General features: G+C 52.1%; 1 protein-coding gene across 1 annotated transcript; it reads right to left on the bottom strand.

The window, feature by feature from the left end:
* Nucleotides 1–2,271: 2,271 nt before the first annotated feature.
* Nucleotides 2,272–3,237, bottom strand: LOC127046790 (olfactory receptor 52B2-like). The gene has a single exon (XM_050944346.1). The coding sequence runs from the start codon at nucleotides 3,235–3,237 to the stop codon at nucleotides 2,272–2,274; it is 966 nt and encodes a 321-aa protein (XP_050800303.1).
* Between the last annotated feature and the right edge of the window lie 14,308 nt (nucleotides 3,238–17,545).

Here is a 17,545-nt window from a genome sequence, read left to right on the forward strand (position 1 = left end):
GATGCACACACCGTGCTCTCACTCTCTCATGGTGTGTATACATATGTGCTTTCTTGTTTTGTAGTTTCTCTTCATCTTAGAACAGAGACTCATTCAGTCTGGCTGCTTTGTGTGGAAGTGAGCTGTGTTGCTGTATAGCCATATGTGCCTCAGGATATTAGAGAGACAAGGTGAGGAGGAAATAGTTTTCATTGGACCCAAATTATGTTGGCGAGAGAGACCAGTTCTCAAACTTACATAGTGGAAGGACATAGTTAAAACACCCCTAGAGTTCAAATGAAAACCTGGCTTTAATTTCCAAGTCCAAAAGCATGTTCTGTTGCCTCCTTTAGCTCAGCAGGAAACTTGTGCTGCAGGATTGATAAAATACATCAATAAAATGGTCAGTGAAGATCAACAGAGACAATTAAGGGTATGGAATGGCTTTCATATGAGGAGAGACTAAAAAGAATTGGACCATTCAGCTTAGAAAAGAGACAACTAAGGGCAGATTTTACAGAGGTCTATAAAATCATGACTGGTGCGGAGAAAGTGAATAGAGAAATGTTATTTACTTTTTCACACAATGCAAAAACCAGGGCAGCAAATTTAATACAAAAAAAGAGAATGTATGTTTTTTAATGGAACACAGAGCTAACCTATGGAACTCACTGCCAGGGGATGTTGTGATGGGAAAGGATTGAAAAAGACTTAGATAAGTTGATGGACCACATGTCCATCAATGGCTATTAGCCAAGCTGGACAGGGATGCAAGCCCATGCTGCTGGTGTCCCAAAACCTCTGATAACCAGAATCCAGGATGGGAAGACAGGGGATGGATCACACAATGATTGCCCTGCTCTCCTCACTCCCCTGAAGCACCTGGCATTTGTCACTGTCGGAAAACAGGACACTGGGTGAGATGGACTATTTGTCTGACCCGGTAGATGCCGTTTTTATGTTCCTGTGAAACATTTCTACTCCAAAGCTCCAGGAATGGAAGGTGGGAATAAAAGCAGAAACAGTTTCCCGCAGCATTTTTGTGGCACTAGCAGATGGTTACACAAGACTCATCACATTATCCTCAGTGGCAAAACATTCCACTAGCAGGGGGTAAGACACAGCTAATCACACACACACAATTTTACTCTCTCTGTCTCCCATGGTCGGTGCACCAGAGAGCATGTACAAATAAGTCCCTCACCCAGTGCACCAGGCCACAACACCCCCTGACCTCCCTCCCACTCGGTCAGCCCCACAAAGCCACCTGTGTGGGAAGAGCATGAGATCAGCCTGGGGAAGCTGGGCCCATCCACGTGAAATGTTCCATAAGGCAGGCAAATGCAAAGTCTTTGGGACTCAGGCCTTGGCTACGGAATGGGGGACTGAGGCTGGAAAAGTTGTGACCCTGAAAAGGATTCAGGAGTTCTCATATCTTTGTGGGGGGTGCCTTAGCCAAACAGATTCATACCCCCCATTGGACTGTAAACACAAGTTATTGGGCTGAATACAGGAGTGACTAGATGAAATTCTAGGGCCTGCTTCAACACTGAATCACCACGTTTGCCATAGGGTGGTGTGTGTGGGGGGTGTATCCGGTCCAAGCCATGTCCTCGTAGGGTGGATCTCCAGGTAAAAGAATCACCTGATGACACAGTCAAAGCCACCCCTGCTCAGGTTCTGGGCTGTGCGAAGGAGGACCCTGAAATCCCTGCCCTGTCTCCCTGAGGAGACTTGCTCCTGTCTTCCCTGCTGGCCCAAAAGTGTGCTTATTTGCCAGTGAGGAAATTGAGGAGGAAAGAAACTCTCCCAAGATGACACAGCAGGTCAGTGGCAGAACGAACACTAGACCTCCCTTCTCCCAGTGTGCAGCACAGTGCACTTCCCATGGCTGTATGGCACATCCCCCTTGGCTGCTGCTTTCCTTTGCCATGAAGAGTGAAGCTCAGATGCAGCTCATCACAGACGAGCACACACTGTGCTCTCGCTCTAACAAAGTCATTTTACCTTTGTGCTTTCTTGTTTTGTTGTTTCCCTTCAACTTAAAACAAGACTCACTCAGTCTGGCTGTTTTCTGTTGCAGGGCGCTGTGCTGTTGCAGCCATGTGTATCCCAGGATATTAGAGAGACAAACTGGGGGAGGAAATAGCTTTCATTGGACCCAAATTCTGTAGACGAGAGAGACCAGCTTTCGGCCTTACGCAGTGGAAGTACATAATAAAAATATCCCTACAGGTCCAATGAAAACTTGGGTTTAATTTTGAAATCCCAAAGCATTTTCTGTGTCCTGCATTAGCTCAGCAGGGAGCTTCCCCTGCACCACCGATAAAACACATTGATCACTCGTTTCAGGATCTCTTTTGTTGTCACCCCATAAACGATGGGGTTTAACATGGGGGGAATGAGCACATAGAAGTTGGCCAAAAGGATGAGAATAAAATCTGGGATGATGTGCAAAAATCGATATGCAAAAATGAGGAAAAAGACCGGTGTGTAGAACATGAGTATGACACAGAGGTGGGAGCTGCAGGTGCGGAGAGCCTTGAGCCGGGCATCCTTCGATGGGAGCTGGAAAACGGCCCTGAGGAGCAGCCCATAAGACAAAGCAATGAGCACAGAATCCAAACCAATTACTAAAATAGCCGTAGCTACGCCATACCAGAAATTGACTGTGATGTCGTTGCAGGCCAACCGGGCTATGGCCATGTAGTCACAATAGTTGTGAGGCAGGAGGTTGGTTCTGCAGAACTTCAGCTGCTTCACGAGAAAGATGATGGGGAAAATGACACAGAAACTTCTTGTAACAACTGCCAGCCCTATCTTTCCAATCACAGACTTGGTTAGCACAGCAGTGTATCTCAGGGGGTCGCATACGGCAACGTACCGATCAAACGCCATGGCCAGTAGGATGGCCGACTCGCTCAGAAAAGTGACATGGATGAAGAACATCTGGGTCAGGCAGGCAGCAAAAGAAATTTCCCCCGCTCCAAACCAGAATACAGCCAGCATCTTGGGCACTGCCGTGGTAGATAACAGCAGATCAGCAGCAGCCAGCATGGACACAAATATATACATGGGCTCATGGAGGCTTCTTTCTGTTAATATGATGAATAGTAAGAGAGAGTTCCCAAAAAATGTCACGAAGTACATCAGACAGAAGGGGATGGAGATCCAGACATGAGACTCCTCCATACCAAGGATACCAGTCAGGATGTAGGTCACGGGGGAAAAAAAGGTGTGATTGTCAGCTGGCATCATGCACCATCACTTGGATCTTCTATTCAATTACCAGGAACTAACAGCAAAAGAGACAATCAGTGAGAAGGTGAGTGTCGGCTAGGACTGTAATGCATTTGTTACAGTGTGATGGGTTCTACCAGGGGAACCACATGGAAGTGGGGTTTCATTGAGCCCTCTGACCCACCAGTCTGTGCTCCCTCTCACATTGTGCTGCTCTGGCAAGCTGCAGACCTGCTCCCTATCTTACACTTACACCAGCATCCACACACGCAGGGACACACCCCGCTGCAGTTACATGCAGGCTCTAACCAGCCACTGCATGAACCAACAATAGAGAGGCTGCAGCCAAATTAACCACCAGCTTCCCAGATTTGTACCCCCCACTGGAGTGTAAACCCAAAATGTTACAGTCTTACCCTGTGCAGAGAACTGTGCAGCGTAAGCTCATAGAATTCCCCCCCTCCCTGAATGTGGAAAGGAATATACAACAGCCTCTGACAATCGAGCTATGATTTTCCCACGCACTTCATTCCAACCCACTATGTAGATAAAGGCAAAAGAAGTTTATTAAGTACCAAAATAGATTTCCAATGATTATAAGTGATACCAAGTAGAGCAAAGCAGCTTTCCTAGCAAATAAACAAAAATGCAACCTAAGCTTCATATAAAATGTTCTGTTATAATCTAAAGCAGTGAGCTTTGACTGGAGTGCTTGGGGAAAATCTCGGCTTGGCTAACCCAAGTGTGCATGATTCTCTTCAGATGGAGGGAGAAGCCTACCGGGTATTAAACACACACACTGCCCAGATTTGACGAGTGCAGGATGGTCCTGCTCTGGGGTCCCAGCCTGGACAGCTGGTGGTTAAAGAGTCTGTGTACAGTTGCAGCTGGATGTTTCTCTACCTGTGTGAATGCTGGTGAAAGTGCAGGCAGGAGGGCTTTGAAGCTTGTCAGAGCAGTACATGGTGAGAGGGAGCCCATGCTGGGGGTCAGTGGGCTCTGTGGTACCCCAGTTCCAGATAGTACTCTGGGGGGAATCTGTCACAATCATTATCAAAGGAGCCCTTATAATCGGTTGCTCCTGGATTATACACTTTGTACATTTACGGCTATGCTGCTTGAAGCCAGCTAATTTCTGCCAAATGGAATGGACCCTGTCCTGGGGTCCTTATTGATTTTCATGGAAGTGTTGCCTGAGTGAAGGCCTCGGGAATGTTACAGGGCCTGAGGAGGTTTGCAATGAGGTTTAGTCTGAAAAGTGATGTAACCAAGAATGGCCCAGTCCAAAGTACTCTGAGTTCAAAAGCAAGACCCTCAGTGACTCCCCTGGGAGTGGATCAGGGTAACTCGGCAACCTCCTCCCAACACAGAACCTCAGCGCAGTCACAGGAGTGTATCTCAGAGCCCCGGCTCCCGTCCTGCCCCTGCAGTCAGAGTTACACACCTCCATTCTAGCCAACCCCAGCTCAACATTTCCCAGGTTTCATGTTTCCATTTGCTCCTTCACAGATTCAATCCACGCAAACGACTCACCAGGCTCGGGTCCCAGCTGGGGAGGAGGAATATCTGGCTCTGACCAGGTCGGGGAGCTGCAGGTGGCAGGGAATCTGCACTGACCGGGGCTGAGGTACAGGGATATTTATACTGCTGCCCTGGGAATCCCAGGGGGAGCTCAGAGCCAGCACGGAGCCCCAGGGACCTGCCTCTGTGCCCGGCTCAGCTGAGGAAAAACAGCAGGGAATTAACCCTTTCCTCCTCTTATGTGATGAAATGGGACTGTTCTTACTGTGGTCTGTGAATGCTGAGTGGGGGGTGTTGGCCTGGAAGGACAGTCTGCACTGGGGGATGGGAGACTGGCCTGAGGAAGGAGACCAGAGCATGTAACGCTAGAACCCAGGAAGGGGTTAGAGGCCAGGCGACACCTCTGCCTGGGCACTGAACATAGGCTGAAGGAGAGGCTGTGGGGAGTTGTTCAGCTTGGAAGCTGACTGGGAAATGGAGACAGGCACCAGATGGGGCTCAGGTCTCTCAACGGGGCTGGGGCCTCCCTGGGGCCCCAGATGGACCTAACTAAAGGGGGTCCTGTTGTCTGTACCGGCAAGACCTGTCCTGGACTGTGTTCCTGTCATGTAAATAAACCTCTGTTTTACTGCCTGGCTAAGTGTCTCATCTGACTGTGAAGTAGGGGTGCAAGACCCGGTGGCTTCCCCAGGACCCCACCTGGGCGGACTCGCTGTGGGAAGTACATGGAGGGGCACATGCTGAATGCTCCAAGGAGAGACGTGGGAGGTGAAGTCATGTGAGCTGCTTGCCCTGAAGACAGTCTGCTCCGAGTTAGAGGAGGCTCCCCAAAGTCTGGACTGGCTTTGTGGGGTGCAGTTCCAGAGCATCTCTCGCAGACTCCGTGACAACTGGTGCTAGCCGCGGGATCTACTGCACCCTGTGGACGGAGCTTCCTTCACTAAGTGACTGGGGAGCAGTAAAGCGAAGGGGGATTGACGGGGACCAGGTGGACTGGAGATTCAGAGAGAGATGGTGTTATGCAGTAGGGACTGTCTGTGTGGGGAGTGGGAGAGCAGGGGAGGACTTTAGGGGATGAACAATGCCAGGGCCTGTAACCTGAGCTAGGTAAGGGAGGGGAAAGGTCAACACCTTTGCCCGGGAAGGAGGACAAAGGAAGGGGGTGGCAGGAAGGAAGGAGTTGGAGTTTGGGCTTGGGGCTGGATGGGTGGAATTCAGGGTATCCTAGCTAGGATCCAAGCACCCTGAAAGCCCAGAAGGACTCGATGGAGGGATCCTGACTGTGCCTGCAAGCTCTGCTGTAACCTGTGTTCCTGTTGTCCAATAAACCTTCTGTTTTACTGGCTGGCTAAGAGTCACTGTGGGTCCCAGGAAGAGGGGTGCAGGGCCGGACTCCCCACACTCCGTGACAACTGGTGTCAGCGGTGGGATATACTGCACCCCGTGGATGGCGCTTCCTGTAGTAAGTGACTGGGGAGCAGTAAAATGAAGGCGTGATTAACCCCTGGGAGTGTGTGCAAGAAGGGCTGGTGCACTAGGGGTACCTCTGGAAACCGTGGGGAGCGGCGAGCACCCCAGCCTGTGAGTGGCCAGCAGGAAGATGTATGCCAAGCTGCGCAAGTGTGACCTGCTGGAGCTGGGCAAGCAGAGGGGGCTGCGGCCGGGGAGGCTCAGCAAGGACCAGCTGATTGCCCAGCTGGAGCAGGGAGACCGCATGAATGAACGGAGCCGTCTCTGAGGGACGCAGCCGGGCAGATGCAGCGCAGGCACCAGTGTCTGTCCCCGCTGGGAGTGGTCAGCCAGTGGACGAGGGCATCCCGAGACCCCCCCTTCCTAGACCTAGGGGAAGGGCAAGGAGGAGCCCAGTGAATACCGAGGGCACCGTGACCCCTCCAGCCAGCAGGGGATCCTCCCGGCAACGCTCACCCCCCAGCAGGGGATCCTCCCGGCGATGCTCACCCCCCAGCAGGGGATCCTCCCGGTGACGCTCGGCATCCGTGGAGCGGACGCGGCTGGAATACGAAAGGGAGCTGAAACGGGAGGAGCTCGAGTTAAAGAGGCAAGAGCTGGAGGAGAAGACGAAACAGCATAACCATGAGTGGGAGGAGAAGGAGAACCAGCGTAACCATGAGCTGGACCTGGCCCGGCTGAGGAGCAGTGAGGCTCCGGCTGCGGTGAGTGAGGGGGGACCCAAGCCTACAAAGAGCTTTGATAAGCACTTGCTGCCCCGGCGTAAGGAGGGGGAGGACATAGATACCTTCCTGACGGCCTTTGAGAATGCCTGCGAGCTGCACAGGGTTGACCCTGCAGACAGGATCGCAGTTCTCACCCCCTTACTGGACTCCACAGCCGTGGAGATGTACAGCCGACTGAAAGGGGCTGAGGCAGGGGACTACGAACTGTTCAAACAGACCCTGCTCCGCGAGTTTGGGCTGACTCCTGAGATGTACCGGAAAAAGTTCCGGAGCCAGCGTAAAACCCGTGAGGTCACATACCTACAACTGGTCAACCGGGCGCAGGGGTATGCCCGCAAGTAGACAGCTGGGGCCCAAACTAAAGAGGACCTGCTTGACCTATTCATACTGGAGCACCTGTACGAGCAGTGCCCGTCCGACCTGAGGCTGTGGTTGGTGGACCAGAAGCCGGAGAACCCACAGCACACAGGCCAGCTGGCCGACCAATTTGTGGACAGTCGGGAAGGGGATGGCAGGGAGGAGTCTCGAAGGAGCAGGCCTGCCTCAACGCAGAGAGAGAGTCATCATGGGACCTCCCAGCGGGGTCCTATGGAGAACCCCCCCAAAAGGGGAACATCCAGCGTCAGGTCCCTCCGACCCACTCAAGGGGACCCACGAGACATGGGCTGGTATTGCTGTGGCCAACGAGGTCACATACGGGCCCAGTGCCCCAAGCTCAGGGACAGACCAAGCAGACCCAACCCGCAGAGGGTGGACTGGGTAAAAACCCAGTCGGAGGAGGTGCTACATTCCCAGGAAAGGGGGGCTGGCAACATACCACCTATGGATGCTCCAGGCTCCGGGTTTTTGGTTTACCGGGTGGGCGCGGGGCTGCCCCTCCGGAAGGAGTGCATTGTTTCCCTGGAGGTAGATGGGAGGAAGGTCACTGGGTACTGGGACACGGGCGCAGAGGTGAAGCTGGCCCGGCCCGAGGTAGTGGCCTCAGATCGCATGGTGCCTGACACCTACCTGACCCTGATGGGCGTGGGCGGGACCCCATTCAGGGTGCTCGTGGCAAGGGTACACCTGAAGTGGGGGGCCAAGGAGGGCCCCAAGGATGTGGGGGTACACCGATATTTGCCCACTGACGTGTTAATGGGAGGGAACCTCGAGGACTGGCCTAGTAACACCCAGAGTGCCCTGGTCGTGACTCGTAATCAGAGTCGGCAAAGGCCACGGCACCCCGACAACAGGGAAGGTACTCGACCCGAGGTGCAGGACCCTAACCTAGGGAGCGGGGAACGCCCAGGGGCATGGTTCAGAGAGGCTGCGGCCTCAGACCCAGCCAGCAAGAGAGAGCCGGTCCCCATCCCTGTCCCAGCCGCTGAGTTCCAGGCTGAGTTGCAGAAAGATCCCTCCTTGCGGAAGCACAGGGACCGGGCTGACCTTAGTGCGGTACAGACCATGAGGAGAGGTTGCAAGGAGAGGTTCCTGTGGGAGAAGGGGTTCCTGTACTGAGAATGGGCTCCCTCAGGGGAAGTAGAGTCATGGGGGAACAGGAGGCAGCTGGTGGTTCCCCAGAAGTTTCGTCACAAGCTGTTGTACTTGGCCCATGACATCCCTCTCGCAGGGCACCAGGGAATCTGGCGCACCAGGCAGAGGCTGCTACAGAACTTTTACTGACCTGGGGTCTTTACCCATGTCCGACAGTACTGCCAATCCTGTGACCCCTGCCAGAGGGTGGGGAAGGCCCGGGACAAGGGGAAAGCGGCTTTGAGGCCTTTACCCATCATAGAAGAACCTTTCCAGAAGGTGGCCATGGACATAGTGGGACCCCTCAGCAAGACGACCCGGTCGGGGAAGAAATACATCCTGGTGGTGGTGGATTTTGCCACTCGCTACCCCGAGGCCGTGGCCTTGTCCTCTATCGAAGCAGACACACTGGCAGATGCGCTGCTGACAATTTTCAGCCGGGTGGGGTTCCCCAAGGAGGTCTTAACGGACCAGGGGTCCAACTTCATGTCGGCCCTGCTCCGGTCCTTATGGCAGAAATGTGGGGTCCAGCACAACTGGGCCTCAGCGTATCACCCCTAGTCCAACGGGCTGGTGGAAAGGTTCAACTGGACGCTGAAGATGATGCTAAAAACATTTATGAACCAGCACCCGCAGGATTGGGACAAGTACTTACCTCACCTGCTGTTTGTGTACAGGGAGGTACCCCAGGAATCTACCGGGTTTTCACCTTTCGAACTGTTGTATGGAAGGCGGGTAAGGGGGCCCCTAGACCTGATGTGGGACGAATGGGAGGGGAAGGCCGCTCCCGAGGGAGAGTCAGTGATGGAGTATGTCCTGACCTTCCGGGAAAGACTGGCCGAGCTCATGGGCCTGGCCAGGGAGAATCTGGCCCGAGCCCAGAGGAGGCAGAAGGTCTGGTATGACCGCACGGCACGGGCCCGTGCCTTCGCCACCGGAGATCAGGTGATGGTTCTCATCCCCGTGAGGAGAAACAAACTCCAGGCCACCTGGGAAAGGCCCTTCAAGGTTATCAAGCAACTGAATGAGGTAAACTATGTGGTGGAACTGTCAAACCGGGCACATCACCGTCGGGTGTACCATGTGAACATGATGAAACCATACTATGACAGGGGGAATGTGGTGTTGGCCGTGTGTGGACATTGGGAGGGGCAGGGAGATGACCCCTTAGTGGATCTATTCCCTGGGACAAAAGCCGGTTCCCCCCTGGAGGCGATTCCCCTCTCTGAGCAACTGACCCCGGGCCAGCACGCTGAGATCAGAGGGGTGCTGCATCTGTACCGACAGCTGTTTTCCAACCAGCCTGGACGCACTAATTTGACTGTCCACCGGGTGGAGACTGGGTCACATCCCCCTATAAGATGCTCCCCTTTTCGGGTCACTGGTAAAACTGCCCAGGATCTTGAAAGAGAGGTCAGGGACATGCTGGCTTTGAGGGTGATCCAGTCGCCTTCCAGCCCTTGGACCTCGCCAGTGGTGCTGGTCCCCAAGAAGGATGGGTCAATCCGGTTCTGTGTGGACTATCGAAAGCTCAATGCCATCACCGTATCTGATGACTACTCCATGCCCAGGCCTGACGAGCTCCTAGACAAGCTGGGAGGTGCTCGGTACCTCACCACTATGGATCTTACCAAGGGCTACTGGCAAGTGCCGCCGGACGCAGATGCCAGGCTGAAATCGGCCTTTATCACCCCTCTGGGGCTCTATGAGTTTCTGACCCTGCCCTTCGGCCTCAAGGGAGCACCGGCCACCTTCCAGCGTCTGGTGGATCAGCTACTGAGGGGGATGGAGAGTTTTACCGTGGCTTATATTGACGACATCTGCGTCTTCAGCCAGACCTGGGAGGACTACATGTCCCAAGTTAAACAAGTCCTGGACCTACTCCAAAAGGCTGGGTTAACAGTAAAGGCTGAGAAGTGCAAGGTGGGGATGGCTGAAGTATCTTACCTGGGCCATTGGGTGGGGAGTGGCTGCCTGAAGCCGGAACCAGCCAAGGTGGAGGTGATCAGAGACTTGCCTGCTCCCCAAACCAAAAAGCAGGTCCAGGCCTTTATTGGGATGGCGGGGTACTATCGAAGGTTCGTGCCCCACTTTAGTGCCATAGCCGGCCCCATCACTGAACTGTGCAAAAAGGGGAAGCCAGACAAGGTGATCTGACTGAGCAGTGCCAGGAGGCTTTCCGGACGCTGAAGGAGGATCTGGTTAGTGGCCCAGTTCTGGCAAACCCAGATTTTGACAAACCCTTTATGGTGTTCACCGAAGCCTCAGACACGGGACTGGGGGCGGTGTTAATGCAGGAGGATGAAAAGGGGGAGAGACACCCCATCGTGTACCTGAGTAAGAAGCTGCTACCCCAGGAACAAAGCTACGCGGCCATCGAGAAGGAATGCCTGGCCATGGTGTGGGCCCTTAAGAAGCTAGAGCCATATCTCTTTGGGCGACACTTCACCGTGTACACCGACCACTCTCCCCTGACCTGGCTGCACCAGATGAAAGGAGCCAACGCCCAGCTCCTGAGGCTCGTGGTCCATGTAAAGGGAAGTGCCAACCTGATAGCGGACGCGTTGTCCCAGAGAGAGGGCCCTGAACTTCCCCAGGTCACTGGGCAAAATGACCCCGCTCAGTTCAGTCTTGAAGGGGGGAGAGATGTGATGCAGTAGGGACTGTCTGTGTGGGGAACGGGAGAGCAAGGGAGGACTTTAGGGGATGGGCGATACCAGAGCCTGTAACCTGAGCTAGGTAAGGGAGGGGAAAGGTCAACACCTTTGCCCGGGAAGGGGAACAAAGGAAGGGAGTGGCAGGAGGGAAGCAGTTTGAGTTTGGGCTTGGGGCTGGATGGGCGGAATTCAGGGTATCCTAGCTAGGATCCAAGCACCCTGAAAGCCCAGAAGGACTCGATGGAGGGGTCCTGACTGTGCTTGCAAGCCCTGCTGTAACCTGTGTTCCTGTTGTCCAATAAACCTTCTGTTTTACTGGCTGGCTAAGAGTCACTGTGGGTCCCAGGAAGAGGGGTGCAGGGATGGACTCCCCCACACTCCTTGACACTCCCTGATACAGGTTCTTATAGATTCAAAATAGTAAGTAGTAGGTAGATAAGGCGAGTTAGGCTTATGTTTGTTTTCTTTATTTGCAAATGTGTATTTGGCTGGAAGGATTTTAATTTGTACTTGTATACTTAGGCTGGGAGGGTATTCCCAGTGTCTATAGCTGAAAGAGCCTGTAACATATTCCATCTTAAATTTACAAAGATCATTTTTATTGTTTTTTTTTCTTTCTTTAATTAAAAGCTTTTCTTGTTTAAGAACCTGATTGTTTTTTTAATCTGGTGAGACCCCAGGGGACTGGGTCTGGATCCACCAGGGAATTGGTGGGGAGAAAGGAGGGAAGAGGGAGAGAAAGTTTAATTTCTCTCTGTGTTAGGATTACTTTCTCTCTCAGGGAGAGTCTGGGAGGGGGAGAGACAAGGAGAGGGGAAGGTGGATTTTCCTCTCTGTTTTAAGATTCAAGGAGTTTGAATCACAGTGATCTTCCAGGGTAACCCAAGGAGGGGAAGCCTGGGAGAGGCAATGGTGAGGGAAAGGGTTTACTTTCCTTGTGTTAAGATCCACAGGGTCTGGGTCTTGGGGTTCCCCGGGCAAGGTCTTAGGGGGGGACCAGAGTGTACCAGGCACTGGAATTCCTGGTTGGTGGCAGTGCTACAAGTACTAATCTGGTAATTGAGCTTAGAGAAATTCATGCTGGTACCCCATTTTTTGAACGCTAAGGTTCAGAGAGGGGGTTTATACCATGACAAGCTCGAAAGCTTGTCGCTGTCCCCACTAGAAGTTGGTCCAATAAAAGATATCCCCTCCCCCACCTTGTCTCGCTCTGTGTTTATGTAAGATGGTAGGTGGTAGAGAGAGGGGAAATCTGGAGCTGCTCTTCCTCTCATAGCACTAGAACAAGGGACATGCAAAGAAAGTAAAAGGTGGCAAATAAAAACCAATACATGGAAATACTTTCCCACAAAACAAATAATCAAACTGTGGAACTCGCTGCTGCAGGATTTTGTTGAGGCCAAAACTTTGGAAAGATTCAAAAAGTGATTGGACATTTATCTACCAAAAATATCCAGAATTACCAGACCTAATGACCACACACATTTTTGAAAGGAAAGTGACTCCCATGGCTCAGGGTTTAAGCCAATCTCTGTTAGAGATATGGATGGGATGCAAGGTGTGAGGGGAAGATTATCCCATATCCCCTCATGAGAGATACTCACAGCTTCTTCTGAAGCATCTAGGGCTGGCCACTGCTGGCGACTGGCTATTGGGCTCGACGGACATGACTCTCATCCATTCTGGTAATTTCCATGTTCCTCTACCAAGGCGCAGAGTTGACCTGCTGCAGCACCCACCCTGGGACACACCTCAGCCTAGATTTGAAGAGGTGCTGAGCACTCACAGCTCCCACTCTCTGGTATTGGAGTGGTGGGTGCTCAGCAGCTGTGAAAGGTCTGACCCTGAATGACTCAACTCAGCATCCAAACAGGAGCGTTGGAAGCTCCGAAAACTGGAGGAGGGGGGGCACCGGTGCCTGAAATGTGGCCTGCACACCCGCAATGCCTCTTTCCCCAAGGCCCAGACTTGCCCCGCCACTGCCCCTGAAAACCCACCTCACCCCTTCTCACCAAGCCGCTGCCTGCACCACCCCTCCCTGAGGCCCCATCCCAACCCTTCTCCGCGATCCCCCATGCACTCCTCTCCACCCCCTCCACCGTCACTTGCCATTCTGGCTGTAAGCATTGGGAGGGCTTAACCCTCCAACTTCTATCAGTGATGGGGCCAAGGCCCTTGCACCCCTCCCCCATTCCAGTGCCCCAGCATCCAAACCTGAATCCCTTTAAATCAGCAGTCACTTAGGAAAATGTTTGCCTGGAAAGTAGGGGACTGGACTAGATGACCCGTGAGGTCCCTTCCTGCCCTACACGTCTAGGATTATAACTGGGTAATATCCCCTCAGGATTCCCCATCAGGTGGGCTGTCCTGATGGCTTCTGTCAGGGAGGGGCTGAGGCAGATAATTTGTCTTATCAGCAAGACTTAAATGGCATCAGTAGTTAAGGGCATCAGGAGAGAAGGCTGCCATGGGCCTGTTTGACTCTGCCTCCATTACTGTCTGGGTGTTAGGGACCACAGGTCTTGAACGTCAGGCTACAGGACCCTTAGGCTCTAGTAACCCCCTGTGACAAAGTGGGCTTTTCCTCCTTATTATGTTGTCCACAAGTGTATTTGAGTCTTATGTTTTTGCATGAATACTGTGTGAGCCTCAGTTTCCCTGTTGTGCTGCACCAATGACTAAGTGGTTGGAATAAGGCTGGGTGACTTTTGCTGAGGCCCTATGGACCAGACGAGCTGGCTCCAGATGCCTGCATGTCAGCGATGGCTGGTGCCCTTCCTCACCTGGGACCAAAGAGGGCGTGTGATGTTGCACTCCATATGCTTTCTGAATATATGCTTATAAATGAAATATGATGTAACTGGAATATGCTTTATGCAAAAAAGTATCATTACAAAGCTTATCATCTACTGAGTGTGATCATCCTATTTGTTTGCAGGTATTATTTCTCTGTCTAGAGTTAGGAGAATAAGGGCTTGTCTACAGCACACAGCTTTTAGTAACAAGGCTGGAGGAGCAAACAGCTGTGCATATCTCTCTATCAGTGTTATAGAGAGTGGAAAATGTATGAGTTTATCCTGTGTAAGTTTTATACAGAGTAAAACAAATTTATTTGGGGTTTGGATCCCATTGGGAAATGGGTGTCAGGATGCTAGCGAGGTAATTTGCTGAACTGTATTTGGTTAAAGTCTGCACCTTTGAGGGGCTGGCCCAGGCCTGTGTTGCAGCAGGCTGGCGTATCTGGCACAACAAGGCAGGGTTCTGGAGTCCCAAGCTGGCAGGGATAACAGGCTCAAAGGTAATTTCAGCTCATCAGGTGACAGTCCCAAGGAGATCTCTGTCATCCAAACTGTCACAGGGACAAGCAACCAGGTGACACTTTGCCCAGGAAGTGAGACAAACAAGAGGAGGAGAAGCAACAGGCATGTCAGAGGTCAGGCCTCTGGAAGCTGGGCAGTCTGCTGTGGGGGACTTGGAGAGAGGGGAGTCCGGGGTGTCCAGCCCAGGGTCCCCCAAGATGGACTTTGCTGAAAGTCACTGATTTCTGTGCTAACAAGCTCTGTTCTACACTCTGTTCCTTTGATAAATAAACCTTCTGTTTTACACACTGGCTGAAAGTCACGGCTGACTTCAGAGTCGATGTGCAGGGCCCTCTGGCTTCCCCACAAACTCCTCTTTCATCGTGGGGGTTTCACCGTGACTCGGATGATGCAGATGTTGGCGGCGATGACTGGGCAGGCGATGGTGTTCTCTCCGCTCTCAGCCAGGCTTAGGGAGGCTCAGGGAGGGACCAGGAGAGCCGGAGGGTGGGCGGGGGGGCTGGTTTGCTTCAATGTTGTGAAATTCTTTGTCTTGTTCTTGCTGCTGTGATCACAGATCTATGGGTGAGGGAGCACGAGAAAGGAACCAGCCTCCCTCAGCCCTTTCTAATGCCAGAATTCAGGCCCCAGTCATGTATACCAGCCCCCACCTCTTCACTCCTAGGGCACCAGCTCGCTCCTGCCCTCCTGCTTCTCCAGCAGTTCACTGCACGGCCTGACAGCTGGGCCAACTGTGACATCATCGATGACATCTTTGTGAGCAGTAATGTCATTGGCAGCCCCTACCTCCCTGCTCCCCGCAATGGCCAGACCCAGGAAAGATGCTGATCCATCGGAGAGGACTCAGAGAAGAGCCACGGGAATGATTAAAGGATTAGAAACCCTGCCTGATAGTGATGGGCTCAAAGAGCCCAGTCAGTTCAGTTTAACAAAGAGAAAGTTAAGTCTGATCACAGTGTGTAAGTACTTACACAGAGCACACACATATAACAATCGGCTCTTCAGTCCAATGCTGGAAGTGGAAGATAGACACATTCAGACTGGGAATAAAGTGGAGATTTCTAACAGTGAGAGGAAATAACCATTGGAACAATTTGTAAGGGTTGTGGTGGATTCTCTATCACTGACCATTGTTCAATCAAGACAGGATGTTTTTCTAAAATTTCAGCTCTGGCAATTATTTGAGGGCAGGTCTTCAGCCTGTGAGATGCAGGGGATCAGACTAGACGAGCATAATGTTGCCTTCTGTCCCTGGAATTAGTTAATCAGCGAATAATGGGGATATGAAGCCACCAATGGGCCAGTTTCCTTGGTCAGATTCTCCTTGGTCTTGGTGTGATGTCTAGTTTGTAAGCTCCTCAGTACAGGGGTCACATCTCAGTTTAGGAGGTGCCTGGCACAGGCCTTTGGGCCCCACTGCAAACAAGATTAAAAGTAATATGCAGCTGTTTCATCAGTGGATCTCAAAGCAGTCTTTAAAGGATGTCAGTGTCATTATTCTCATTTTACAGAAGGGGAAACTGAGTTACAGGGAGGCAAAGTGATTTGCCCAAGGTTCTCCAGCAGGGTGGTGACAAAGTGTGGGAATAGAATGCAGATCTCCTGAGTCCCACCCCATATTCACAGCCTGTATGGCTGTCATCCAGGGTCTACATCTCCCTGCCATGCAGATACTTTACCCTGGGGTTACAGGACTGGTCAGAGGAGAAAGGAAGGATCCTTTTCTCTTGTCCTTCGGTGAAGTACACTGAGAGCAAGAGGCAACGAACCTAGAGTTGGTGTGTAACAGGGTCTGTAACTAACTCTTTACCTGCCTCCTTCTTCCCGACCCAGAGGGGCCCCCCAGCCCCAACCAGAAGTTACTGTAAAAATGGGAAAATTAAACAGATTGTGAACTTCCATTTCATTGAGGTACAAACCTCAGTAGGGGGAGATCCAGGACGATTGGAAAAAAGCAAACATAGTGCCCATCTTTAAAAAAGGGAAGAAGGAGAATCCGGGAACTACAGACAGGTCAGCCTCCCTCAGTCCCTGGTAAAATCATGAAGCAGGTCCTCACAGAATCCATTTTGAAGCACTTGGAGGAGAGGAAGGTGATCAGGAATAGTCAGCATGGATTCAGCAAGGGCAAGTCATGCCTGACCAACCTAATTGTCTTCGATGATGAGATAACTGGCTCTGTGGATATGGGGAAGGCGGTGACGTGATATATCTTAGCTTAGGCAAAGCTTATGATACAGTCTGTCCTGGGGCTGGTTTTGTTCAACATCTTCATTAATGATCTGGATGGTGGGATGAATTGCACCTCAGCAAGTTTACAGATGACACTAAACTGAGGGAGAGAGGTAGATGTGCTGGATGCTAGGGATAGGGTCCAGAGTGACCTGGACAAATTGGAGGTGGTGGAATCTGCATCCTTAGAGTTTTTAAAGGCCCATTCCAGTGCCTCACCTCTCTCCTAGTGAAATAGTGTTAGTCCAACCCCCTGCTCAAAGCAGTACCAACTAAACTATCCCAGTGTTTCCTAATATCCAACCTAGACTTCCCCCACTGCAACTTGAGACCATTGTTCCTTGATTTATCATCTGCCACCACTTAGAACAGTCTAGATCCATCCTCTTTGGTACTCTTTTCAGATAGTTGACAGCTAATCACACACACCCGTTCTATTCTCCCTCTCTCTCTCCCACAGTCGGGGAGACCAGAGACCACGTGTAAATGAGTCTCTCACCCGGTGCACCAGGCCACAGCACCCCTGACCTCTCTCCCACCCAGCCACTCCCACAAAGCCACGAGTGTAGGGAATTAGGGGTTGGACGAGATGACCTCCTGAGGTCTCTTCCGTCCCTAATATTCTAAAATTCTATGAGACCTGCCCCCGTCCTGCCTCCACTCCCCAGCCTGGCTCCCCACTTGCAGACTGTGCAGCCCCCAGACAGGATCCCCCCATCCCAACCTATCACCCTCCTCATGCCAACTCTGCCTCCAGAAATTTCCTCATCTGCAAAGGGAGCTGGATAAGTTGATGGAGGGGATGATATAATGAGATTGCTTACAATGGCGTATGGCCCATCTGGGACTGCTGGCACCAAGTATCTCCAATGGCTTAAAAAGATAAACA

Source organism: Gopherus flavomarginatus, chromosome 1 (genome assembly GCF_025201925.1).
Source record: "Gopherus flavomarginatus isolate rGopFla2 chromosome 1, rGopFla2.mat.asm, whole genome shotgun sequence".
Taxonomy (NCBI): Eukaryota; Metazoa; Chordata; order Testudines; family Testudinidae; genus Gopherus; species Gopherus flavomarginatus.

Bases quoted from the DNA above. Each gene is read 5' to 3' on its own strand.
- LOC127046790 (XM_050944346.1), bottom strand. From the start codon at position 3,237: ATGATGCCAGCTGACAATCACACCTTTTTTTCCCCCGTGACCTACATC.